A 26,605-nucleotide genomic window follows, 5' to 3' on the forward strand; every position below is an offset into this window, starting at 1 on the left:
GGCGCCTTTGACAACCTGTGGTGGTCTTCACTTTTCTCCTGCCTTCAGGAGAAAGAGTGCCCAGGGCTGCTATATGGGTGTCTGAGGAGCTATTGTGAGGATCGGGAGGTGTGGCTATCATCCCCTAGCGGGAAGGTCGGGAAAACTATCACCAAGGGTTGCCCCCAGGGCTCCGTGTTGGGTCCCCTTTTCTGGGACATCCACATGGAGCCTCTTCTGGACAGCCTGCAACAGAGCGAAGAAGTGCTAGAGGTGAAAGCCTACGCTGATGACCTCCTCCTGCTGGTCGGCGGCCGAAGTCGCGAGGACATAGAACCGAAAATAGAGAGAGCAATAGACAAACTACAACTATGGTGCCGCAACGCCAAGATGACTATCTCACCAACCAAGTCGTCTTATCTATTACTCAAAGGACAGCTAATGAGGAATCCGACCGTGAGAATTGAAGGTACGCCGGTTCTTCAGAGACGAGAAACACGCTACTTGGGAATCATCATCGATGAAAGGTGGAACTGCAAGGCACATTGAAACCGTAACCCAGAAAGCATTACAACTACTAAATAACCTGATTTCCATCGGACATAGATTTCACCTTCCGCCTCATCTAATTAAGCTTTATCATAATAGTATACTGACGTCAATAGTGGGTTACGGCTCGGGAGTCTGGGCTCACAGGCTCACGAAGGTGGTGCCCGCCGTGACGGTGAGAAGAGTACAAAGGAACATGTTACTAAGGTCCGTGGGAGCATACAGAACATCTCCGGGAGGAGCCCTGTTCATCATAATGGGGCTCTGGTTGGTTGGTTGTTTGGGGAAGGAGACCAGACAGCGTGGTCATCGGTCTCATCTGTTTAGGGAAGGAAGTCGGCCGTGCCCTTTCAGAGGAACCATCCCGACATTTGCCTGGAGTGATTTAGGAAAATCACGGAAAACCTAAATCAAGATGGCCGGACGCGGGATTGAACCGTCGTCCACCCGAATGCGAGTCTAGTGTCTAGCAACTGCGCCACCTCACTCGGTAATGGGACTCTGTCCCCTGGATATAAAGATAAGGGAACAGGCCGCATGGTACTGGGCCAAGAAAGATAATATCACAAAAGTAGAGGAAATTGTGGGGGCACCAGTTAGGGAAAAAGGGGAGATAAGGGGAAGGGGTGAAGATCTATGGCAGGAGTTATGGGAGTCAGATGAAGCTGGTAGAAGAACCTTTCAGTTCCTACCAGATGTTAAGGAAAGAATGAAAATGAAATACTTCGAGCCAACTCGGGTATTGTTCGACTTTCTCACTGGTCATGGCCCCTATCCGACTTATCTATGCCGGTTTCGGAAAAGGGCGACGCCCGGGTGTGACTGTGGCGCATCGGAGGGCACTCCTGACCATCTGGTTTACGAGTGCTCCCTTTTCGATGATGTAGCAGACACACTAAGACGACAACTACCAAGTTTTTAGCATGGATAGGGACTGCAACTGCTGTGTTCGGATGCAGGCTGAGTTGGCATCCCTTCGCTCCCAGCTTCAGGCAGTGTTGGCTTCGGTCACACAGCTTGAGGCTGTTGCCAATGGGCAACACTGTGGGGGTCCGATATGGGGGTTTGTCGGGGACGGCCAGCTCGTCCCACGCATCCCCTGATCGGACTACGACTGTGGTTGCCCGGGATACTGCCCGCATTGAGGCTGATCCCTCACCTGTGGTAGAGTGGGAGGTCGTCTCAAGGTGTGGCAGGGGGCGAAAGACATTCCGGAGGGCTGAACGGAAAGCCTCTCCAGTTTGTCTGACGAACCGGTTTCAGGCTCTGTCTCAGGCTGATACTGATCTTCGGCCTGACATGGCTGCTTGTCCTGTTCCAGAGGTTGCCCCTCAGTCTGCAAGATCCGGGCAGTCGCAGAGGGTGGGCTTACTGGTAGTTGGGAGCTCCAACGTCAGGCGCGTAATGGGGCCCCTTAGGGAAATGGCAGCAAGAGAGGGGAAGAAAACCAATGTGCACTCCGTGTGCATACCGGGGGGAATAATTCCAGATGTGGAAAGGGTCCTTCCGGATGCCATGAAGGGTACAGGGTGCACCCATCTGCAGGTGGTCGCTCATGTCGGCACCAATGACGTGTGTCGCTATGGATCGGAGGAAATCATCTCTGGCTTCCGGCGGCTATCTGATTTGGTGAAGACTGCCAGTCTCGCTAGCGGGATGAAAGCAGAGCTCACCATCTGCAGCATCGTCGACAGGACTGACTGCGGACCTTTGGTACAGAGCCGAGTGGAGGGTCTGAATCAGAGGCTGAGACGGTTCTGCGACCGTGTGGGCTGCAGATTCCTCGACTTGCGCCATAGGGTGGTGGGGTTTCGGGTTCCGCTGGATAGGTCAGGAGTCCACTACACGCAACAAGCGGCTACACGGGTAGCAGGGGTTGTGTGGCGTGGGCTGGGTGGTTTTTTAGGTTAGATGGCCTTGGGCAAGTACAGAAAGGGCAACAGCCTCAACGGGTGCGGGGCAAAGTCAGGACATGCGGGGACCAAGCAGCAATCGGTATTGTAATTGTCAACTGTCGAAGCTGCGTTGGTAAAGTACCAGAACTTCAAGCGCTGATAGAAAGCACCGAAGCTGAAATCGTTATAGGTACAGAAAGCTGGCTTAAGCCAGAGATAAATTCTGCCGAAATTTTTACAAAGGTACAGACGGTGTTTAGAAAGGATAGATTGCATGCAACCGGTGGTGGAGTGTTCGTCGCCGTTAGTAGTAGTTTATCCTGTAGTGAAGTAGAAGTGGATAGTTCCTGTGAATTATTATGGGTGGAGGTTACACTCAACAACCGAACTAGGTTAATAATTGGCTCCTTTTACCGACCTCCCGACTCAGCAGCATTAGTGGCAGAACAACTGAGAGAAAATTTGGAATACATTTCACATAAATTTTCTCAGCATGTTATAGTCTTAGGTGAAGATTTCAATTTACCAGATATAGACTGGGACACTCAGATGTTTAGGACGGGTGGTAGGGACAGAGCATCGAGTGACATTATACTGAGTGCACTATCCGAAAATTACCTCGAGCAATTAAACAGAGAACCGACTCGTGGAGATAACATCTTGGACCTACTGATAACAAACAGACCCGAACTTTTCGACTCTGTATGTACAGAACAGGGAATCAGTGATCATAAGGCCGTTGCAGCATCCCTGAATATGGAAGTTAATAGGAATATAAAAAAAGGGAGGAAGGTTTATCTGTTTAGCAAGAGTAATAGAAGGCAGATTTCAGACTACCTAACAGATCAAAACGAAAATTTCTGTTCCGACACTGACAATGTTGAGTGTTTATGGAAAAAGTTCAAGGCAATCGTAAAATGCGTTTTAGACAGGTACGTGCCGAGTAAAACTGTGAGGGACGGGAAAAACCCACCGTGGTACAACAACAAAGTTAGGAAACTACTGCGAAAGCAAAGAGAGCTCCACTCCAAGTTTAAACGCAGCCAAAACCTCTCAGACAAACAGAAGCTAAACGATGTCAAAGTTAGCGTAAGGAGGGCTATGCGTGAAGCGTTCAGTGAATTCGAAAGTAAAATTCTATGTACCGACTTGGCAGAAAATCCTAGGAAGTTCTGGTCTTACGTTAAATCAGTAAGTGGCTCGAAACAGCATATCCAGACACTACGGGATGATGATGGAATTGAAACAGAGGATGACACGCGTAAAGCTGAAATACTAAACACCTTTTTCCAAAGCTGTTTCACAGAGGAAGACCGCACTGCAGTTCCTTCTCTAAATCCTCGCAGAAACGAAAAAATGGCTGACATCGAAATAAGTGTCCAAGGAATAGAAAAGCAACTGGAATCACTCAATAGAGGAAAGTCCACTGTACCTGACGCGATACCAATTCGATTCTACACAGAGTACGCGAAAGAACTTGCCCCCCTTCTAACAGCCGTGTACCGCAAGTCTCTAGAGGAACGGAGGGTTCCAAATGATTGGAAAAGAGCACAGATAGTCCCAGTCTTCAAGAAGGGTCGTCGAGCAGATGCGCAAAACTATAGACCTATATCTCTGACGTCGATCTGTTGTAGAATTTTAGAACATGTTTTTTGCTCGAGTATCATGTCGTTTTTGGAAACCCAGAATCTACTATGTAGGAATCAACATGGATTCCGGAAACAGCGATCGTGTGAGACCCAACTCGCTTTATTTGTTTATGAGACCCAGAAAATATTAGATACAGGCTCCCAGGTAGATGCTGTTTTTCTTGTCTTCCGGAAGGCGTTCGATACAGTTCCGCACTGTCGCCTGATAAACAAAGTAAGAGCCTACGGAATATCAGACCAGCTGTGTGGCTGGATTGAAGAGTTTTTAGCAAACAGAACACAGCATGTTGTTATCAATGGAGAGACGTCTACGGACGTTAAAGTAACCTCTGGCGTGCCACAGGGGAGTGTTATGGGACCATTGCTTTTCACAATATATATAAATGACCTAGTAGATAGTGTCGGAAGTTCCATGCGGCTTTTCGCGGATGATGCTGTAGTATACAGAGAAGTTGCAGCATTAGAAAATTGTAGCGAAATGCAGGAAGATCTGCAGCGGATAGGCACTTGGTGCAGGGAGTTGCAACTGACCCTTAACATAGACAAATGTAATGTATAGCGAATACATAGAAAGAAGGATCCTTTATTGTATGATTATATGATAGCGGAACAAACACTGGTAGCAGTTACTTCTGTAAAATATCTGGGAGTATGCATACGGAACGATTTGAAGTGGAATGATCATATAAAATTAATTGTTGGTAAGGCGGGTACCAGGTTGAGATTCATTGGGAGAGTGCTTAGAAAATGTAGTCCATCAACAAAGGAGGTGGCTTACTCGTTCGACCTATACTTGAGTATTGCTCATCACTGTGGGATCCGTACCAGATCGGTCTGACGGAGGAGATAGAGAAGATCCAAAGAAGAGCGGCGCGTTTCGTCACAGGGTTATTTGGTAACCGTGATAGCGTTACGGAGATGTTTAATAAAGTCAAGTGGCAGACTCTGCAAGAGAGGCGCTCTGCATCGCGGTGTAGCTTGCTGTCCAGGTTTCGAGAGGGTGCGTTTCTGGATGAGGTATCGAATATATTGCTTCCCCCTACTTATACCTCCCGAGGAGGTCACAAATGTAAAATTAGAGAGATTAGAGCGCGCACGGAGGCTTTCAGACAGTCGTTCTTCTCCCGAACCATACGCGACTGGAACAGGAAAGGGAGGTAATGACAGTGGCACGTAAAGTGCCCTCCGCCACACACCGTTGGGTGGCTTGCGGAGTATAAATGTAGATGTAGATGTACAGACACTTATGACCTACTAAGACAAGAGGAGACCTTTCAGAGACTGAACACGCTAGCCAACGAGGTATCACAAAAAGTATTAACAACTTTTCTGAGAGACCATCGTGACTAGATAACTAGAAATCACCGATTGCGACCACCACCCCAATCCCGTACCGCCTGTTCGTGGATAGGTCGACTTACAGTTGGTTCAAATGGCTCTGAGCACTATGGGACTCAACTGCTGAGGTCATTAGTCCCCTAGAACTTAGAACCAGTTAAACCTAACTAACATAAGGACATCACACACATCCATGCCCGAGGCAGGATTCGAACCTGCGACCGTAGCGGTCACGCGGTTCCAGGCTTAAGCGCCTAGAACCGCTCGGCCACAGCAGCCGGCCTTTCAGTTGGAATCCGCCACGTGCAGGACTAGTGGGACTGGGGTGATCCTCATCTCGAACTGAGACAACGCACCAACTATGACGTAGAATAGGTAGTAGATTGAGTTAAATAGAATAGGATAGTAAGTTAGGAACCTGCAGCGATAAATAACTTCTTGCCTGCCCTGTGCCAGGGGCATGCTCATAGGGATTAGCTCTGTGAGCCAGGCACACAAGTAGGTTTATATTATTAACACTGGCACAAATGTAACGCTGCAGGCAGTCAATACTAGCTGTTCGTAGATACTAGAAATTATGCTAACACTAGTAAAATTAGAAGTAGTGTGCCTAGTAATAAATATAGTACTATCTGTAGTCAAGTAGAATGCAGAAGCTGCTATTGTAACACTAAGAAATATAGGACCCACTAATCATTAAGGTGGTGGGTCATTTTGTATAATTATTATTGTTATGAAAATAAAGAATTTTTTTTTTTAAGAAACAAAAAAAAATATCTCTGTCGTCCCCTACAGCTTTTGCCCTCTGCAGCTCCCTCTAGTACCATGGAAGTCATTCCCTCATGTCATAGCAGATGTCGTCGAGCCGTGTGTATTTCCATCTTTCCACGGCTCGATTCCTGAGCGTCGTGTGGAGCCAATATTTTTGGTAATCGACAGTGTTTGGTCGCGATCGGGCTCTAGCATCTCGTTGCTGTCTTTTCTTGCTTCGTTTCTATTTCGTTTTTCCGCGGTTGTTCAGGGTTGGTCTTTTATGAAGCTCTTTCGTTGAACTCCCGCCCGTAGTGTACCCACTATCGATTGCGAGTTCTGTCTTTGGTGTACTTAGAAACCGTAGGTTGGTAACACGACCGACTCACGTGTTTACTGCAGCAGACTCCTTGGCCTGTACTATTTACAGGCGAGCGCGGTCACGCTGGAGGAGGTTGTCGCGCAGTGGTCTTCGTGTCAGCTCTGGTGACGTCTACATCCTGTCTTCGGCGTACGGGTGTTGTTATCGAACCCGCATTTCTACCCGTGGAGGAACGCCGGCCGGATTGGGCCCCTCTGTCCGCTCTTCACTGGTTGTCCGCGGGAGGCGGATGGCAGTCTAACCATCGCCTGTGTCGACGAAGGCAAACAAACAGTAACCATCATGGGGCAGTGGAGCCGCCGTTCGGCGAGGGTTGAGTCCGGGAGCAGTTCGGCTGGGTCGGTGTCTGCCGGGACGACTGGGGACGCCTCAGAATTGTGCACAGCAGTCCCGGACAAACGACGAAGTGCGCCGAGGGAAAGGAGAAAAGACGTTAAGTGTGAATGTTTCAAGTTGATCGTCCATTGGGATTGAGTTCATCCAGTCGTCTTTCACGCCTTGTGGCCACCGCTGTGGCAATCCTCTGTTCTGTTCACGGGTGCAATTCTGACAGTGCAGATTCCTCCACGCATCGTTGCTAACCGGTGTAGTGGTGTATTTTGGTGGTTAGTTGTGTACGTTTACACTTCTATGTTTTGGTAGTTCATCCTCCCGCTTTGTGGTTGCAGAATTTCTGGTGGGGAGTTAGTTCCTTGTCTCCCAAGATCTAGTGGTGTCTTATTAAGCTTAATTCTAGTTCAGTCTAGTGTTCTGTTAATCCCTGGGTATGTGTGTCCGCCATACTATTTGAGCTGTATTTATTCTAAGTGAGTTGCACTGACAGTAGTGAGGGGGGTTCGAGTCCTGTCACGGAGCTGATAAGGGGGTCACATTGGTTTCGGCTTGTCAGTTGGAGGGTGTTGCCTTAGAGATTTGTTAACATTGGCGTGTCAGTGTTGTCTAGCGCTACCGGGACCTTAAGAAGAACATTGTGCTGATTAGGGAATGTTGTTACACGTTCTTGTTTTCATTTCGATATCTGTATTTGTGAAGGCAACCGCATGAAGTAAGATCTGTTCTGAAGCTATGCTGGATCTTGCGCTCTTGGGATTTTTGGTTTTGTTTTGATCCCGACTATTTGGGTGTGAGAAATATGGAACTGTGTCGTTAATGTTTCGCTTGAACAGCGGATACGCGGCTAGTTTAGTACGTGTGTAGTGGTATGGCGTCCTCGTGAAGGCGTGCCCGCTAGATTGCTATTGCGTCTCCTCAAAATGTAATTTCCACTTTACTAAAACTTCCTTGTTAAAAGGGAGGAAGGAAAAAAAACTTTAGAAACACCTTCTATTTGCATTAACTATCTTACCTGTCGCTTAAGTAAATACCTGCTCAGTGATTAAGCTAATGGGAGCGCCTGTCCTAAAAGCAAAACTAGCGCGCTTCTGTTGTGGTCGCCCTCGTGCCTATTTTGGCCCGAAAGATTGTATAAACAGGCTTACATGCTCCGTATCGAACTTCTGATGTTGTTTTTTGAGTGATTGTGGATTATTGGCTCTGAGCACTATGGGACTCAACTTCTGAGGTCATTAGTCCCATTGTGGATTATTAAAATTGATTATAGTGCAAACGTTTGTACTTTATCAACCGTGTTTATAAGTTATTAATGTGATTGGCTGGAATGTAATACGAAAGTTTTAGGACCATAGGTTGTCCAGGTTGAAATTTTGAAGCCATGCTGTGTTGTGAATTCATGTATTTATGTTTTATATTGCAATGAGAATTTAAATGTGGTAAACCTACGCTTTGTGATTAATAATTAAAGATTTAAGAGTGCGTTCACTTAGCGCTTTTGCTTTCTCTAGAACAGCCTTGTTGGATATGAAGTCATCCCATTTCAGGTTCATGATATATCTTAGCTTCTGTTGGTTGAAGCGTTCTAGTTTCTTCAGATCGCAGCGATATAACGTCCAGGTTTCGCAACCATGGAAGCTCTTATCATTGGGCATCAACTCAGATGGGTCGGACATGTCCAGCGGATGAAAAATGACAGACTTCCACGCCAAATGCTGTACAGCGAAGTGAGCACAGGTAAAAGGCCACGAGGTGCCCCTCTCAAACGTTATAAGGATCAGTACAAGAAAAATCTGAAAAACTTGAACATCGATCCGAGTCACTGGTCCACAATAGTAGAAGACCGAAGTCGCTGGCGCTCAGTTACCTCAAATGCTCTTCAAAACTTTGAGCTGGAACGTCGAAGAATGGAGAATGACAAACGCCAGAGACGTAAACTCCTCCAGGCTCAGCCACGTCCTCCACCTTCCATCAGCTGTAATGTCTGTGGCCGCCTGTTCCACGCTAGGATTGGATTGCTAAGCCATCAACGACACTTCCACGCCTGAACCGTGACAAAGGAAATCTCAGGAGAGAAATGAAAACTCGGATACGAGTATCAGCCGACGACGACACTTAGCGCTTACTTACGTGTTGTGTTATTATTATTTTTAAAAATTATAATAGCCGTTTTAATTTCTTAAATTAAAGCCTTTCCAATTCGAAAGTGGTGGCCCTCCCATTTTGGGCAATTGTAAGCATCGAAGCAGGATTTACGTAGTTGGTGTTATGTATTGTATGTTATGAATAAATTATTTGTGTGTTAAATCACGTCTGATATGTCAATTCCTTGGCCTCGTCTACACCTTGGTCGTAGTCTTTTAATATTAAATCATCAGACCACCGTACCAGTCCTATCGTTCTGTCCTTTCTCCTTGTCAGTGGTTTCCACATATTCTTTTCCTCTCCGATTCTGCGCAGAGCCTCCTTATTCCTTACCTTATCAGTCCACCTAATTTTCAACATTCGTCTGTAGCACCACATCTCAAATGCTTTCTCTTCTGTTCGTTTTCCCACCGTCCGTGTTTAGCTACCATACAATGCTGTGCTTCAAACGTACATTTTCAGAAATTAAGGCCGATATTTGATACTAGTAGACTTCTCTTGGCCGGGTATGCCCTCTTTTTCCAGTGATAGTCTGCTTTTGATGTCCTCCTTGCTGCGTGCGTCATTGGTTATTTTCCTGCCTGGGCATCAGAATTCCTTAATGAAATCTCTTTTGTGACCATCAATCCTGATGTTAAGTTTCTCGCTGTTTTCATTTCTGCTACTACTGATTACTTATATCTTTCTTCGATTTATTCCCAATCCATATTCTGTACTGATTAGACGGTTCACTCCATTCAGCAGATCATGTTTTTCTTTTTCACTTTCACTCAGGATAGCAATGTCATCAGCAAATCGTATCATTGATACCCTTTCAACTTGAATTTTAATTCCACTCCTGAACCGTTCTTTTATTTCCATTATTGCTTCTTCGATGTACAGATTGAACAGTAGGGGCGAAAGATTACATCCCTGCCTTACACCCTTTTTAATCCCAATACTTCGTTCTTGATTATCCACGCTTATTATTCCCTCTTCGCTATTGTACATATTGTACCGGGTGTTCAAAAAGTCAGTATAAATTTGAAAACTGAATAAATCACGGAATAATGTAGATACAAAGGTACAAATTGAGACACATGCTTGGAATGACACTTTATAGCGTAAAACACTAAGATTGACTCGTTTCGGAAGTCAAGCTTCCATCATTAGAATAATGAAAAGTAAAAGAACCTGTTAAAACTCGCTAAAATGGAACATGCACCAGGCACAATAAAATTGATAATAAAATTAAAACATCGTGGCTACATCCGTTGTTGCAGCCGTGTCTTCCAAGGTGCATCTCCACATAGTCGTCAAAATATAAAAAACTCTAAAACAGTGTCGCCTATGGTGTTCAACATCTAACCACATGGCTCTCTCTCCTCTATCGTCGTAAACCGCCCGTGCGTCTTCGTTGATACCACACACCACGTAGCCAAACACGACACTGAAACGCGAGTGAGCTCACGCGCCAGTAAACAAGGAAGTCACAGAGATGTCTATACAAACAGATACCGTATATATGTTCCAAGGACCTCATGAAATGATGGTATCTTGCCAATTGCTAAAAATGTAGTTACTAAAAGAAACCAGCGAAATGTTTGAAAAGGTTATTAGTATCACCAGTCAGCTGTTCATTCAGTGTTCTGATTATCCACGCTATGTATCGTAATTTCCAGCTGTTCTAGTAGATCCAGCTTTTTGTCTTTGTCCTGTCTATGTAAAATAACGAGATCCTGATCTCCGTTTCCTGATCCCGTTTGCCAAATATGCGTGGCTACAGCAGACTTCTCGAAATTATTAAGCCGGAAAGCATCGCTATGTTCTTTGTAACGTACTTTAAAGGACCTACCAGTTTGGCCTACATAGCTTGCTTTGCACGTGTTACACTGAATTTTATAGACCCCAGCTCTCTCATATTTATCGCTTTCCTGCAGTAAATTATTTCTTAGTCTAAACGGCAGCGTATTATTGGTCTGAAAAGCGGTATCTACTTTAAAAGGTTTTCAAATTTATACTGACTTTTTGATCACCCTGTATATTACCCATCTCCCTAAACCCCTATTTTTCTCAATTTTGAACACCTTGCGCCATTTTACAATAGGGAACGCTTTTTTCCAAGTCAACAAATCCTATGAACGTGTCTTGATTTTTCTTTGGTCTTGCTTCCATTAACAACCGCAACGTCAGAGATGCCTCTCTAGTGCTTTTGCCTTTCCTAAAGCCAAACTGATCGTCGTCTATCACATCCTCAATTTTCTTTTCTATTCTTCTGTATATTATTCTATTTATCAACTTGGAAGCATGAGCTGTTAAGCCGATGGTGCAATAATTTTTGCACTTGTCAGCTCTTGCAGTCTTCGGAATTGTGTGGATGCTATTTTTCCGAAAGTCAGATGGTATGTCTCCAGACATACATTCTACACACCAACGTGAATAGTAAGCCGGCCGAAGTGGCCGTGCGGTTAAAGGCGCTGCAGTCTGGAATCGCAAGACCGCTACGGTCGCAGGTTCGAATCCTGCCTCGGGCATGGATGTTTGTGATGTCCTTAGGTTAGTTAGGTTTAACTAGTTCTAAGTTCTAGGGGACTGATGACCTCAGCAGTTGAGTCCCATAGTGCTCAGAGCCATTTGAACCAACGTGAATAGTCGTTTTGTTGCCACTTACCCAAATGATCTTAGAAATTCTGACGAAATGTTATCTATCCCCTCTCCCTTATTTGATCTTAAGTCCTCCAAAGCTCTTTTAAATTCTGTTTCTGGTACTGGATGCCCTATCTCTTCTAAATCGACTCCTGTTTTCTTCTTGTATCACACCAGACAAATCTTCCCCCTCATAGAGGCCTTCCATGTACTCTTTCCACCTACCCGCTCACTCCTCTGCATGTAACAGTGGAATTCCGGTTGGAAACTTGTTATCACTGTTGCTTTTAATTTCAAGGAAGGTTATTTTGACTTTCCTGTTTGCTGAGTCAGTCCATCCGACAATCATATCTTTTCCGAATTCTATTAAGGTAAATACATTGTTTGTTCTCTATCATATCGTCTTAACTTCCCTGCACTCACTATTTACTTCATTCCTCAGTGTGGTGTGCGTACTGTAAGACCTTCGGTACACACACCATCAGATTATTTGACTTGTCGCTCTAACGAAGTAGGCGAGTGTCAGCAATATGTCTCGTGGTCTTATCATGGCGTGTTTATCTTCTGCCGTTAGGTCAGACGATAGAAATGCCACTTGCATGCTTAGAGTAGCAGATTGACGGTGACCAACTTTAAACAGAACTTGATTAATTTTCACACACATTTATTAAAATAATAACAAGCATAAAAATTACTTAACTTGGTTCTGGATGCTATTTACAATTGACAATCTGAAGTTCCTTTGGTATCTTATTCTCACATATATCTCTGATACTTGACAAAAGTGTCTATACATTTATCTTCATGGCTATATACAGGAATATGGTAATCTTATTAGGCACAGACTGAAACGTGGCTATAGACTGGTACAGACAAATGTAGGACTCGTACAGACTGGTACACACTAATGCAGACTGATTAATCGGAGGTCTGTACACTCGTTATAATACCTCGCGCGTTCATGTGTCACTGCGCGAGTATGATCCGCGAGGAGAAAAGGTTCTACGTTAGCAGCAATCTCATTGGTTGCGTTATATATTAATACGCGGATCGGCGAAAGCAGAATTTGGTCCGTCTCTATGGCAGCGGCACCCCGTAGTGCGGAGACAGACGAGCGCTGCGCCTGCGCTGTTGTGCTTAGCGGGGCGTGCTCTAGTGGGAAAGTTGTGTACGCGCTGACTATGCGAAACTATGTGCACAACACCAAGAGACTTGTATTTCTGTATTCCTGAGTTTCCCAGAACATTTTTGTGCTTCCTCTTTCCATCAATCAACTAAGGTATTTCTTCTGTTACTCATGGTTTCTTCACAGTTACCTTATTTGTACCTATGTTTTCCTTCCCAACATCTGTGATACCCCTTTTTAGATATGTCCATTCCTCTTCAACTCTACTGCTTACCGAGCTATTCCTTACTGTTGTATCTATAGCCTTAGAGAACTTCAAGCGTATGTCATCATTCCTTAGTAATTCTGTATCCCACTTCCTTGCGTTCTGTCTTAAACTTCAGCCTACTCTTCATCATTACTAAATTATGATCTGAGTCTATGTCTGTTCCTGGGTACGCCTTACAATCCAGTATCTGATTTCGGAATCTCTGTCTGACCATGATGTAATCTAATTGAAATCTTCCCGTATCACCCGGCCTTTTCCAAGTATACCTCCTCCTCTTGTGATTCTTGAACAGAGTAATCGCTGTTACTAGCTGAAACTTGTTACAGAACTCAATTAGTCTTTCTCCTCTCTCATTCCTTGTCCCACGTCTCGTAACCGTTTCTTCTACTTCTTCCCCTACAACAGCATTCCAGTCCCCCATGATAATTAGATTTTCATTTCATGGCATGTATACCTGAACTATCATTGTCGCTGTCGATTCTGATAAGAATAATCCCTGAACTGTTCACAGTAACACACTCTCTGCCCCCACCTTCCTATTCATAACGAATCCTACTCCCATTATACCATTTCCTGCTGCTGCTGCTGATATTACCCTGTACTCATCTGACCATAAATCGATGTCTCCTTTCCATTTTACTTCACAGACTCCTACTATATCTAGACTGAGCCTTTGGATTTCGCTTTTCAGATTTTCTAGCTTCCGTACCATGTTCAAGCTTCTGACATTTCAAGCCCCGACTCGCAGAACGTTATGCTTTCGTTGATTCTTCAGTCTTTTTCTCATGGTCACCTCCCCCTTGACAGTACCCTCTCGGAGATCCGAATGGGGGACTATTCTGGAATCTTTTACCAATGGCGAGATCATCATGACACTTCTTCAGTTACAGGCCTCATGTCCTGCGGATCCACATTATGTTTCTTTAATGCAGTGGTTTCCATTGCCTCTTCATCCCCATGACATTGATCATTTCTGCCTGTAGGGGCAGACCACAAGGACAAGAGAGTGCTCAGAACCTCTGTACCCTCATCTGCCCTCAGCAGAATGAGGGTGACCTCTTATGCCTGAGGTCTTCGGCCGCCAATGTTGATTATTAATCAAAATTTGAGGGGTGGCGGGTTTCGATCCTGGGAACGATGACATTTTGATTAATGATGAAAGACGCTACTCCCAGGCCACGGGTTCATATCCTTCGCTTTATGACGGGTAAAATTCTCCGGGGGACAGTTTCGTTCAACGGAGTGATTGGAGAGCCCATACCAGAGGAGGTAGTGATAATGGACGCTGGTGCGGAGTCGACATTCTAACTCACCCCAAAAGTGTTCCATTGGGTTCAGGGCAGGTATGTGGGCAGGCCAATCTGTTTCAGGAATGTCATTGTCCACATACCACATTCTCACAGATGCTGATTTATGACAGGATGCTGGTACAATCATCGTCTCCAAACGCTTGCTCCTGTGAACGCAGTAGGAAATACTGTAAAATATCTTCATATCCTTCTGCATTTAGTATTTCCTTAACCGCAATAAGGGGACTACATCCCCAACCACGAAAAGCGCAACTCCACATTCTCCGTACTTCACTGTTGCCACTACAGATGAGGGCAGCTAACGTTTTCCAGGCACGCGCCAACCCAGACAGTTCCATCGGATTGCCATGGGGTATAGCGTGTTTCATCCCTCCAAATCATTTTCACCCACTGTCCAATGGCGTAGGTTGTTACACCACCTCATGCCTAACTACAGAAATGTATAGTTTGTTCGGAGCTTCTCGACTATTGCACACTATTGTTTTTAACTCCCTACGCAGAGTAGTTGTGTAAGCTGGACCGCTGATAGCAGTTTAGAACTCACGACATTGATTTCGCGCGATTTCTAACAACCGCCCTCTGCAAGCTCGACCGTCTCTATCCGTTACTACATGGGGCCTGCCTGGTTTTGACATAATATGCGTTGTTCCTTCACGTCTTCACTTCACAACGACATCAGAACAGTCCACTTAGCCAGCTTTGGACGGGATGAAATGTCGCTGATGGATTTGTTACTCAGGTGACATCCAATGACTAGTTCACTTTCGAAGTCACTAAGCTCTTCTGATCGACCAATTCTGTCCTTCCACTTCCTTTTATATCGGGTGTCGCAGATAAAAGTAACCCGTATAAGTACACTACGTGATCAAAAGTATCCGGACACATGGCTGAAAATGACTTACAAGTTCGCGGCGTCCTCCATCGGTAATGCTGGAATTCAATATGCTGTTGGCCCACCCTTAGACTTGATGACAGCTTCCACTCTCGCAGACATACGTTCAATCAGATGCTGGAAGTTTTCTTGGGGAGTAGCAGCCCATTCTTCACGGAGTGCTGCACTGAGGAAAGTAACGATGTCAGTCGGTGAGGCCTGGCACGAAGTTGGCGTTCCAAAACATCCCAGAGATGTCCTATAGGATTCAGGTCAGGCCTTTATGCAGGCCAGTCCATTACACTGATGTTATTGTCGTGTAACCGCTTCGCCACAGGCCGTGCATTATGAACAGGTGTTCGATCGTGTTGAAAAATGCAATCACCATCTCCGAATTTCTCTTCAACAATGGGAAGCAAGAAGATGATTAAAACATCAATGTAGGCCTGTACCGTGACAGTGTCACGCAAAACAACAAGAGGTGCAAGGCCTCACCATGAAAAACACGACCACACCATAACACCACAGCCTCCGAATTCTACTGTTGGCACTACACTCGCTGGCAGATGACGTTCACCGGGCATTCGCCATACCCACACCCTGCCATCGGATCCCCACATTGTGTACCGTGATTAGTCACTCCACACAACGTTTTTCCACTGTTCAATCGTCCAATGTTTACGCTCCTTACACCAAGCGAGGCGTTGTTTGCCATTTACCGGCGTGATGTGTGGCTTATAAGCAGCCGCTAGTATTTGAAATCCACGTTTTCTCGTTCCCGACAAACTGTCACTGGATAGATGTCTGCCTATTACACATTACGACCCTCTTCAACTGTCGGCGGTTTCTGTCAGTCAACAGACGAGGTCGGCCTGTACGCTTTTATGCTGTACGTGTCCCTTCAAATTTCCAGTTCACTGTCACATCGGAAACAGTGGACCTAGGGATGTTTAGGAGTGTGGAAATCTCGCGTACAGACGTAGTAATACACAAGTGACACCCAATCACCTGACCACGTTCGAAGTCCGTGAGTTCCACAGAGCGCCCCATTCTGCTCTCTCACGATGTCTAACGGCTATATGAAAAACGTATGTTTTGGGGGGTGTCCGGATACTTTTGATCACGTAGTATTTAAAGGAAATGCAGTGAAATTACAGAAACGAAGAGTTGAAGTGGACTTAGCATTTATTTACAACGAAAAATACAGTGAAAAACAAATTTATAGAAGATATCGCAAGTGGCCCCCTGCAACATCAGTAACAGCTGTGCACGTCTAAGTATACTCAGACACACCCGGCATAAAGTTCGGATATCGATAGCGGCAACTTCACGGGTGACGTTGTCTTTCGGTTCCTGTATTATGTGTGGATTTTTTTCATAAATCTTGCTCTTCAAGTGTCCCCACAGGAAAATATCACATGTTACCACATCGGGCGAACGTAATGGCCATAAATGTTTGTTTCGTTCCTCAGTGAAAACATCACCGATCCGTTTCAGGGATATCTTAGATGTGTTGCACGTTGCTCCATCTTTCTGGAAGAAGCAGTATTGCCTTACATATTCAGTGAGCTGAGCACAAGATGTAACAAAACTTTCAATATATGTAACCATATTCAGTGTAATGTCGGAGCTCCTGTTACACTGTACAAGATGCTGATTGTGCATCATGGTTTGATTGCTGACACACAATGTTAGAGTTCTCCGTTATCCAGTACCTTGTGTTCTGTGAATTCACAATTTTCGGAAAGATGAAACCATGCTCCATCAGTCGTGAAGCAATGGAAAATGTCTAACAAACCATCGTTGATGTTACTCAAAAGCCACGTCCAGTAATCAACACATTTCTCACTGTCATCTTTCCGCGATTACTTCACAACGGTCACACGATAAAGTTTCAGGTTAAGACTTTAGGATATCTGCTGGCAACTTCTCCAACTTACATGCGCCTGTTGGGCCAATTTACGTGCAGGCTTCTTTGGGCTCCGAATAATTCTTCGGCGAATGTCTACAATAAGTACGGCTGACCCAACTGAAGGAATTCTTAATTGTCAATATCAGTTATTTTCTCCAACAGGCGTGTACCTAAGATATTATTTTATTTTGAAGGCGACCAGTTTCGTCATTCCACTATGCCATCGTCAGGTCCAATATGCGTCTTTCCAAATGAACGATATGTCATGGTTGTGATCTTCAGTCCAGAGACTGGTTTGATGCAGCTCTCCATGCTACTCTATCCTGTGCAAACTTCTTCATCTCCCAGTACCTAATGCAGCCTACATCCTTCTGGATCTGCTTAGTGTATTCATCTCTTGGTCTCCCTCTAAGATTTTTACCCTCCACACTGCCCTCCAGTACTAAATTGGTGATCTCTTGATGCCTCAGAACATGTCCTACCAACCGATCCCTTCTTCTAGTCAAGTTGTGCCACAGACTCCTCTTCTCCCCAATTCTATTCAATACCTCCTCATTAGTTATGTGATCTACCCATCTAATCTTCAGCATTCTTCTGTAGCACCACATTTCGAAAGCTTCTATTCTCTTCTTGTCTAAACTATTTATCGTCAATGTTTCACTTCCATAAATGGCTACACTCCTTACAAATACTTTCAGAAACGACTTCTTGATACTTAAATCAATACTCGATGTTAACACATTTCTCTTCTTCAGAAACGCTTTCCTTGCCATTGCCAGTCTACATTTTATATCCTCTCTACTTCGACCATCATCAGTTATTTTCCTCCCCAAATAACAACATTACTATTTTAAGCGTCTCATTTCCTAATCTAATTCCCTCAGCATCACCAGACTTAATTAGACTACATTCCATTATCCTCGTTTTGCTTTTGCTGATGTTCGTCTTATACCCTCCTTTCAAGACACTGTCCATTCCGTTCAACTGCTCTTCCAAGTCCTTTGCTGTCTCTGACAGAATTACAATGTCATCGGCGAACCTTAAAGTTTTTATTTCTTCTCCATGGATTTTAATACCTACTCCAAACTTTTCTTTTGTTTCATTTACTGCTTGCTCAATATACAGATTGAATAGCTTCGGGGAGAGGCTACAACCCTTTCTCACTCCCTTCTTAACCACTGCTTCCCTTTCTGTCCCTCGACTCTTATAACTGCCATCTGGTTTATGTACAAATTGTAAATAGCCTTTCGCTCCCTGTATTTTACCCCTGCCACCTTCAGAATTTGAAAGAGAGTATTCCAGTCAATATTGTCAAAAACTTTGTCCAAGTCTACAAATTCTAGAAACGTAGGTTTGGCTTTCCTTAATCTATTTTCTAAGATAACTCGTAGGGTCAGTACTGCCTCACGTGTTCCAACATTTCTACGGAATCTAAACTGATCTTTCCCGAGGTCGGCTTCTACCAGTTTTTACATTCGTCTGTAAAGAATTCGCGTTAGTATTTTGCAGCTGTGGCTTATTAAACTGATAGTTCTGTAATTTTCACATCTGTCAACTCCTGCTTTCTTTGGGACTGGAATTATTATATTCTTCTTGAAGTCTGAGGGTATTTCGCCTGTCTCATACATCTTGCTCACCAGATGGTAGAGTTTTGTCAGGACTGGCTCTCCCAAGGCCGTCAGTAGTTCTAATGGAATGTTGTCTACTCCCGGGGCCTTGTTTCGACTCAGGTCTTTCAGTGCTCTGTCAAACTCTTCACGCAGTATCGTGTCTCCCATTTCATCTTCATCTACATGCTCTTCCATTTCCATAATATTGTCCTCAAGTACATCGCCCTTGTATAGACCCTCTATATACTCCTTCTACCTTTCTGCTTTCCCTTCTTTGCTTAGAACGGGGTTTCCATCTGAGCTCTTGATATTCATGCTTCTCTTCTCTCCAAAGGTCTCTCTATTTTTCCTGTAGGCAGTATCTACCTTACCCCTAGTGATACACGCCTCTACATCCTTACTTTTGTCCTCTAGCCAACCCTGCTTAGCCACTTTGCACTTCCAGTCGATCTCATTTTTGAGACGTTTGTATTCCTTTTTGCCTGCTTCATTTACTGCATTTTTGTATTTTTTCCTTTCATCAGTTAAATTCAGTATCTCTTGTTACCCAAAGATTTCTGTTAGCCCTCGTCTTTTTACCTACTTGATCCTCTGCTGTCTTCACTATTTCATCTCTCAAAGCTACCCATTCTTCTTCTACTATATTTCTTTCCCCCATAATTGTCAATCGTTCCCTAATGCTCTCCCTGAGACTCTCTACAACCTCTGTTTCTGTCAGTTTATCCAGGTCCCATCTCCTTAAATCCCACCTTTTTGCAGTTTCTTTAGTTTTAATCTACAGTTCGTAACCAATAGATTGTGGTCAGAGTCCACATCTGCCCATGGAAATGTCTTACAATTTAAAACTGGTTCCTAAATCTCTGTCTTTAGCCATAAATCCCTGTATGTCGTCAATGCAGTCGTTTCAGTAATGCTTCATTCGAAGACTTGATAGCAACTGTAAAGTTGAGTTGAGATGAGTTGCTATCAAGTCTTCGAATGAAGCACTACTGAAAGGATTGAATTCACAACATCCAGGGATTTATGGCATCGTTGATGTGGAGAGATGCATATGGGACCTGCTGATGGCATAGCGGAATGCCGAAACTGGTAGCCTTGAAAATGAAATACACTCCTGGAAATGGAAAAAAGAACACATTGACACCGGTGTGTCAGACCCACCATACTTGCTCCGGACTCTGCGAGAGGGCTGTACAAGCAATGATCACACGCACGGCACAGCGGACACACCAGGAACCGCGGTGTTGGCCGTCGAATGGCGCTAGCTGCGCAGCATTTGTGCACCGCCGCAGTCAGTGTCAGCCAGTTTGCCGTGGCATACGGAGCTCCATCGCAGTCTTTAACACTGGTAGCATGCCGCGACAGCGTGGACGTGAACCGTATGTGCAGTTGACGGACTTTGAGCGAGGGCGTATAGTGGGCATGCGGGAGGCCGGGTGGAAGTACCGCCGAATTGCTCAACACGTGGGGCGTGAGGTCTCCACAGTACATCGATGTTGTCGCCAGTGGTCGGCGGAAGGTGCACGTGCCCGTCGACCTGGGACCGGACCGCAGCGACGCACGGATGCACGCCAAGACCGTAGGATCCTACGCAGTGCCGTAGGGGACCGCACCGCCACTTCCCAGCAAATTAGGGACACTGTTGGTCCTGGGGTATCGGCGAGGACCATTCGCAACCGTCTCCATGAAGCTGGGCTACGGTCCCGCACACCGTTAGGCCGTCTTCCGCTCACGCCCCAACATCGTGCAGCCCGCCTCCAGTGCTGTCGCGACAGGCGTGAATGGAGGGACGAATGGAGACGTGTCGTCTTCAGCGATGAGAGTCGCTTCTGCCTTGGTGCCAATGATGGTCGTATGCGTGTTTGGCGCCGTGCAGGTGAGCGCCACAATCAGGACTGCATACGACCGAGGCACACAGGGCCAACACCCGGCATCATGGTGTGGGGAGCGATCTCCTACACTGGCCGTACACCACTGGTGATCGTCGAGGGTACACTGAATAGTGCACGGTACATCCAAACCGTCATCGAACCCATCGTTCTACCATTCCTAGACCGGCAAGGGAACTTGCTGTTCCAACAGGACAATGCACGTCCGCATGTATCCCGTGCCACCCAACGTGCTCTAGAAGGTGTAAGTCAACTACCCTGGCCAGCAAGATCTCCGGATCTGTCCCCCATTGAGCATGTTTGGGACTGGATGAAGCGTCGTCTCACGCGGTCTGCACGTCCAGCACGAACGCTGGTCCAACTGAGGCGCCAGGTGGAAATGGCATGGCAAGCCGTTCCACAGGACTACATCCAGCATCTCTACGATTGTCTCCATGGAAGAACAGCAGCCTGCATTGCTGCGAAAGGTGGATATACACTGTACTAGTGCTGGCATTGTGCATGCTCTGTTGCCTGTGTCTATGTGCCTGTGGCTCTGTCAGTGTGATCACGTGATGTATCTGACCCCAGGAATGTGTCAATAAAATTTCCCCTTCCTGGGACAATGAATTCACGGTGTTCTTATTTCAATTTCCAGGAGTGTAAAATAACATCTCATTTACACGGATGTTGGAAAATTTAATTGATATTGATAGTTACGTAACTAACTGATGTCCCCTGTCGATGATGGATCAACAGAGATGAAGGAATTCTTTGTCGTTTTACGTTTTACACAGATCAGCAGGTGCGCCAGTTTTTATACGGACTCCGAACTGCTTTCTTTGCTGGCAGTCCTATATCCGGATACTTGACCCCCAAAATTTCACGAGTTTCCTTAATCGAACCTATTTTCACATATGCTTCCACAATTTCCATTCTTTCTTCTGTCGAGAAAGTCGTTTTGTACACCACAAAGTGAAACATCTAACTTCACTGATGAAATAAACTGAAATGCTGCCAGAAGAATGCTAACAATCGATTATTGCACAAAACCGTCCATTGTTACAGCTGTTTATTCCAGAAGTCGAAATAATGCATCCGTATTCAAAGTGGAAGCGGGCTGCTTCGAACTGCGCCCACCAGTACTTGAGAGTCCATATCTCGTGACATCTGCTGGCCCATTCCGTGTTACATAGGGGTGTCCCGATACTTTTGATCAGCTAGTGCACAGAGAGCAATTTTCCCTCGGTCAATATGCGAATGAAATAGGAAAGAACATGGATGTTATTATAGATCTTATAGTTATATGTTACCCTGAGACATTTAAATCTCCTTTTATTATCTACGATAATAATTATAAGATCTATAAGATCACCATTGGTACAAGGACGACCCATTACGTCCAATGCTGGGATGCTCGTTGTAACGAAACCTATTAAAGGCTTTACTTTACCGAAGTATGCGATACCCTCCAAATTCAACCAGTTTAACGAGTATTTATGATTATAGAAAAGTTATTGTGTATGTTAACAATGATTGCATAACTTGTCTCCATAAACAGTCAACCCATTAAATTATACTGAATAACTGACCCACACAAAAGTTAATATCACTTGATCTCTGATACAGCAAATGTCATCACGTAAAAACACTAAGTTCATCTTAAATAATTAATATGAAGTACGAAAAATAGTAGCCGACTTACGTATTTTGGATCTCCTTAAATAAAAATCACCCAGTGAAACCTATTTGTTCACTAGGAGCGTTTTCACTCAGTATTCACGTAAACACTCCTATTTTAGACGAAAACCAATGTAATTCTTAATAATTCATGTTATTTACTTATTTATGCAAATTAGAGAAGTCAATTGACAAACTTCTAAAAAACGGCCTTTTTGTAACAAAGAATTATTCTGTCAAGTCAACAAATCTGTCATTTTAGTAACCTGTTAAATTATGTCACTCGATATAGATTAATAACTTTTCTGCACAAATTACGATAACAGATGTACATGTGACTTATAAACTATATCTCGTTTTAGTAGTTCTTTGACAAGGTTATAAATACAAGCAGCAAGAAGGGTCGGGAGCGGAGTCTGAATGTCACTTTGGTAAAGTGTATGTGTGTTATTGTTCGAGGTGGAAAACATTCCAAAGAACATGTAAAAGAAGTGCTACTTTGTGTTGTGTCATTGTCTTTGGTGGACAGTGGAATTAAGATGGCCACCAGAGTAATAAATATTTGAAGTTTAAATATTTGTTGGTTTCGCTCATTATTTACCACCAAAAGCACATCAAAAACACGGGACCTCATCTTTATACCCCTAGATAACCAGATTTAGAGCCAGCATTAGCATCGAGAGACAGCAGCGATCCAGCAAGCAGCAGCGATTACCACAATGCATTTTAATGGCGCCAACCTAACATCAAGTGCTAACAAGCTCCGTAAATGGGAGTGAAATAGTGCGATTATAGCAATATCTACGACTAGGCGACCATTATATTGTCAATATCGGAGAGCCCTGGCAGTAGTGACAATATATAAGGGTAAAATGAATTGAAGTTTGTGTTGGGGAGGGCAATGCAGCAATGTTGACCGTCGGGCTGTGGTAGTGTAATGGTTATCATTTCTCTTTAGCAAACAAAAGTCCCGGCCGCAGCACAAATTTTAATTCATTCGTCTGCTTCGATCATTATCGATGTTATTGGTAGGATGAACCCTCCTCCTTGCAGTGTACACCGTTTTACCGAGTATTTGTGTAGATTTGGTTATAATTAAACTGTCCCTGTTTAATACGGAAACTAATTACTGTACGAGTACTAAACCTGCCAGCATTAATGTCCAGAGTATGGGGTGCATGATTTCCATGCATCACAGCGCCACAGTCCAATTCGTTATGGCCACCAGTTGCCGTGATCAGTCATCGTGATTCATAGTCTCACACACCTGACCAGTCCCAGTGCACTTGTTGACGTGTCAACATGAGCTCGAACCAAAGGAGCAGGGCTTTATTGGTGAAGCTCTATTGCCAAAACGACAGCAATGCTGCAGCTGCACTACGAGAATATCGCCGGCTGGAAGGATGACAGAAGGGTCCTCTTTCTCCACCTGCTATGCGGAGCATTATGAAGAAGTTCGAATCAACTGGAGAACTTGCCGTCGATCCGGGAAGAGGTCGACGACCGGTTGCACCACAGATGGTTGATAAAATCGCTGTTGCTATGACAGACAACGCTGCGCGCAATTCCCGATTGTTAGGCAGTGCGCATGATGTGTCACGACAGTTGAACGTCCCATGGTCCACTGTATGGAAGGTGCTTCAAACCATTCTCAAATGGTATCTATAAAGGATCCATATCGTACAGCAGCTTGCACCTCAGGACACACAACGACGCGTTGATTTTGCTCTCCAGTTTCTCACAAGGATTGAAGTTGACGAGGGCTGGCCCAGGACCATCCTATGAACAGACGAAGCTCATTTTTCTCTGACATGTGAGGTGAACACACAGAATTGCCGAGTGTGGGGATCTTCACCTCCAGTCACTGTGCATGAAGTTACTCTGTACTGTGAACGTGTCACAGGTGTGGCTTCGCAGCTATGTCCGTCTTCGGCCCAATCTTTCTTGAACAGATTGGCGCTCAAGAACCAAAGACGTGCAGTGTGACTGGCCAGCATTACTGCGACATGCTTCGCCAGCATGTCGTACGAGCCCTACAGGAGAGAGACGCATCGAAGTCAACAGTTTTAATGCAAGATGGGTCCCCACGGCACATCGCTCGTGTAGTTCACCTGCTCCTCAGAAACACATTGCAAACGATAGAATTATCAGCCGATCGTTTCCAAATGCTTGGTCGGCGCGATCACCTGATCTCACTCCCTGTTCTTTCTGGTTGTGGGGCTATCTGAAGGACAGGCTTTACCAGGGAACATTCACAAATGTATACTAAGATGGTATCTGTTCTTTCGGACATGTCCGAAAGAACAGATTCCATCGGTGACCATGCAGCTCGTTAGAATGAAAATTACAATGAAATGAACACCCTTAGCTGCTTACAGACGTTGACATACGTCAACGGGGACAGATCAAAATGTGTGCTCTGATCGGGACTCGAACCCGGGATCTCCGCAGACGCTCTATCCATCTGAGCCACCGAGGGCACAGAGGATAGCGCGACTGCAGGGATTTATCTCTGACACGCCTCCCGCGAAACCCACATTCTCAACGTATTGTCCCGCACTACATTCGTAGTTCCCCCGCCCATTATACTCATTACTCGCGGCGTGTTGCCGATTCCCGTAAGAGTTCGGGAACTGTTTGTGCATTCGCACAGAATAAGAAGATGGCCAAGTGGCCGGTGAGAATGAAATTACAATGAAATGAACACCCTTAGCTGCTTACAGGTGTTGACATACGTCAACGGGGACAAATGAAAATGTGTGCCCCGACCGGGACTCGAACCCGGGATCTCCCGAACTCTTACGGGAATCGGCAACGCGCCGCGAGTGTTGAATATAATGGGCGGGGGCACTACGAATGTAGTGCGGACAATACGTTGAGAATAAGGGTTTCGCGGGAGGCGTGCTGGTAATAAATACCTGCAGTCGCGCTATCCTCTGTGTCCTCGGTGGCTCAGATGGATAGAGCGTCTGCCATGTAAGCAGGAGATCCCGGGTTCGAGTCAGGGTCGGGGCACACATTTTCATCTGTCCCCGCTGACGTATGTCAACGCCTGTAAGCAGCTAAGGGTGTTAATTTCATTGTAATTTCATTCACAAATGTGCTGATCTGAAACGCAGCATATCAAAAGAGGTAGCCAACACACATACGGACAAACTTCGTTCGGCTGTGCTCAATGCAATCCTGCGCTTTCAGACTCTTCTGATGGGTGCCATATTGACCCCCCTTTGTAGCAGTAATGGTCCCGGTACGTAATGGTATGATGTACCGGAGCAGCATATTAATTGTTTCAATTGAATTGATTCTGCATTTTTTGTCTTCCCCATGTTCTTGACATTAATGCTGCCAAGTTTGGTACCCATGCGGCAATTAGTTTCCGAGTTATAACGTGTTTAATTACAACCACGCTGTAGACGCCGATGAGTCGTACCTTGGGCTTGACCGACCAGATCTGCTTGGGCAGCAGCTCCACGGGCAGGTGGCACTTGATGAGCCTCGGCGACTTCATGCCACCGACCACGTCCAGCGAGTGCGGCGGCTTCTTCACTGCCTGAGGGATGATCGCCGACACCCTGAAAATGTCACGGTGACGTCTGAGCGAAATTCACTCACTTCATTTTCGGCTACGCTCGTTTGTCTGGTGTTAGACTTACTCCAGGAAAGGAAATCTGTCGATTAGCGGAACTTTCTTCGCCTGGTCGAAGTCCAGGTCGTTCATGAGCAGCCACACAAGTTCCTGAGACCACGTGGTACCTGCAACAATCACATCACACCATGAACAGACTGTTGTCAGTCCACAGCTCGTGGTCTAGTGGCTAGCGTTGCTGCCTCTGGATCACGGGGTCCCGGGTTCGATTCCCCGCCGCTTTGGGGATTTTCTCAGACTGGAGATCGGGTGTTTGTGTTGTTCTCATCTTTTCATCACCATCATTATCATTCGTGACAGTGGCTAATTGGACTGCGTAAAAATTGGGACTTTGTAGGGGCGCTGATGACCGCGAAGTTGAGCAGTCCACAAACCAAACATCATCATCATCGTCACACTGTGATCATTACAGAGTTGATGAAAACAAATCAAATGATGTTCTGCAGACCACCTTCTAGGTAGGGCAACGATAGCTGTGAGTAATTACCTTGGGTATTAATAAATCGATTCAGCTGTATTTAGTCCTTTACTTTTAGATCACTACCGATTTCATGACATCATCTTCAGGAGAAACATCTGTATAACAAAAAAAAAAACAGAAGGAATAAAACCGTGAAATACCTAATGATTTGATAATTTCCTAAAATTATTTTAAGAGTTTTAAAAAAATTT

The 26,605-nt window shown here is 45.1% G+C and overlaps 1 protein-coding gene across 1 annotated transcript in view; it reads right to left on the reverse strand.

Annotated features, from left to right (window-relative positions):
- The window catches only part of LOC124716813 (luciferin sulfotransferase-like), an 80,160-nt gene that overhangs the window by 29,140 nt on the left and 24,415 nt on the right, over positions 1-26,605 (reverse strand). The window contains exons 2-3 of the mRNA XM_047243363.1: positions 25,941-26,040; positions 25,718-25,859 (exon numbers count right to left, since the gene is read on the reverse strand). Of these exons, the coding sequence (XP_047099319.1) occupies positions 25,718-25,859; positions 25,941-26,040 (242 nt within the window). The remainder of the gene's footprint in view (positions 1-25,717; positions 25,860-25,940; positions 26,041-26,605) is intronic.

The sequence above is a fragment of the Schistocerca piceifrons genome, chromosome 9, assembly GCF_021461385.2.
Source record: "Schistocerca piceifrons isolate TAMUIC-IGC-003096 chromosome 9, iqSchPice1.1, whole genome shotgun sequence".
Lineage (NCBI taxonomy): Eukaryota > Metazoa > Arthropoda > Insecta > Orthoptera > Acrididae > Schistocerca > Schistocerca piceifrons.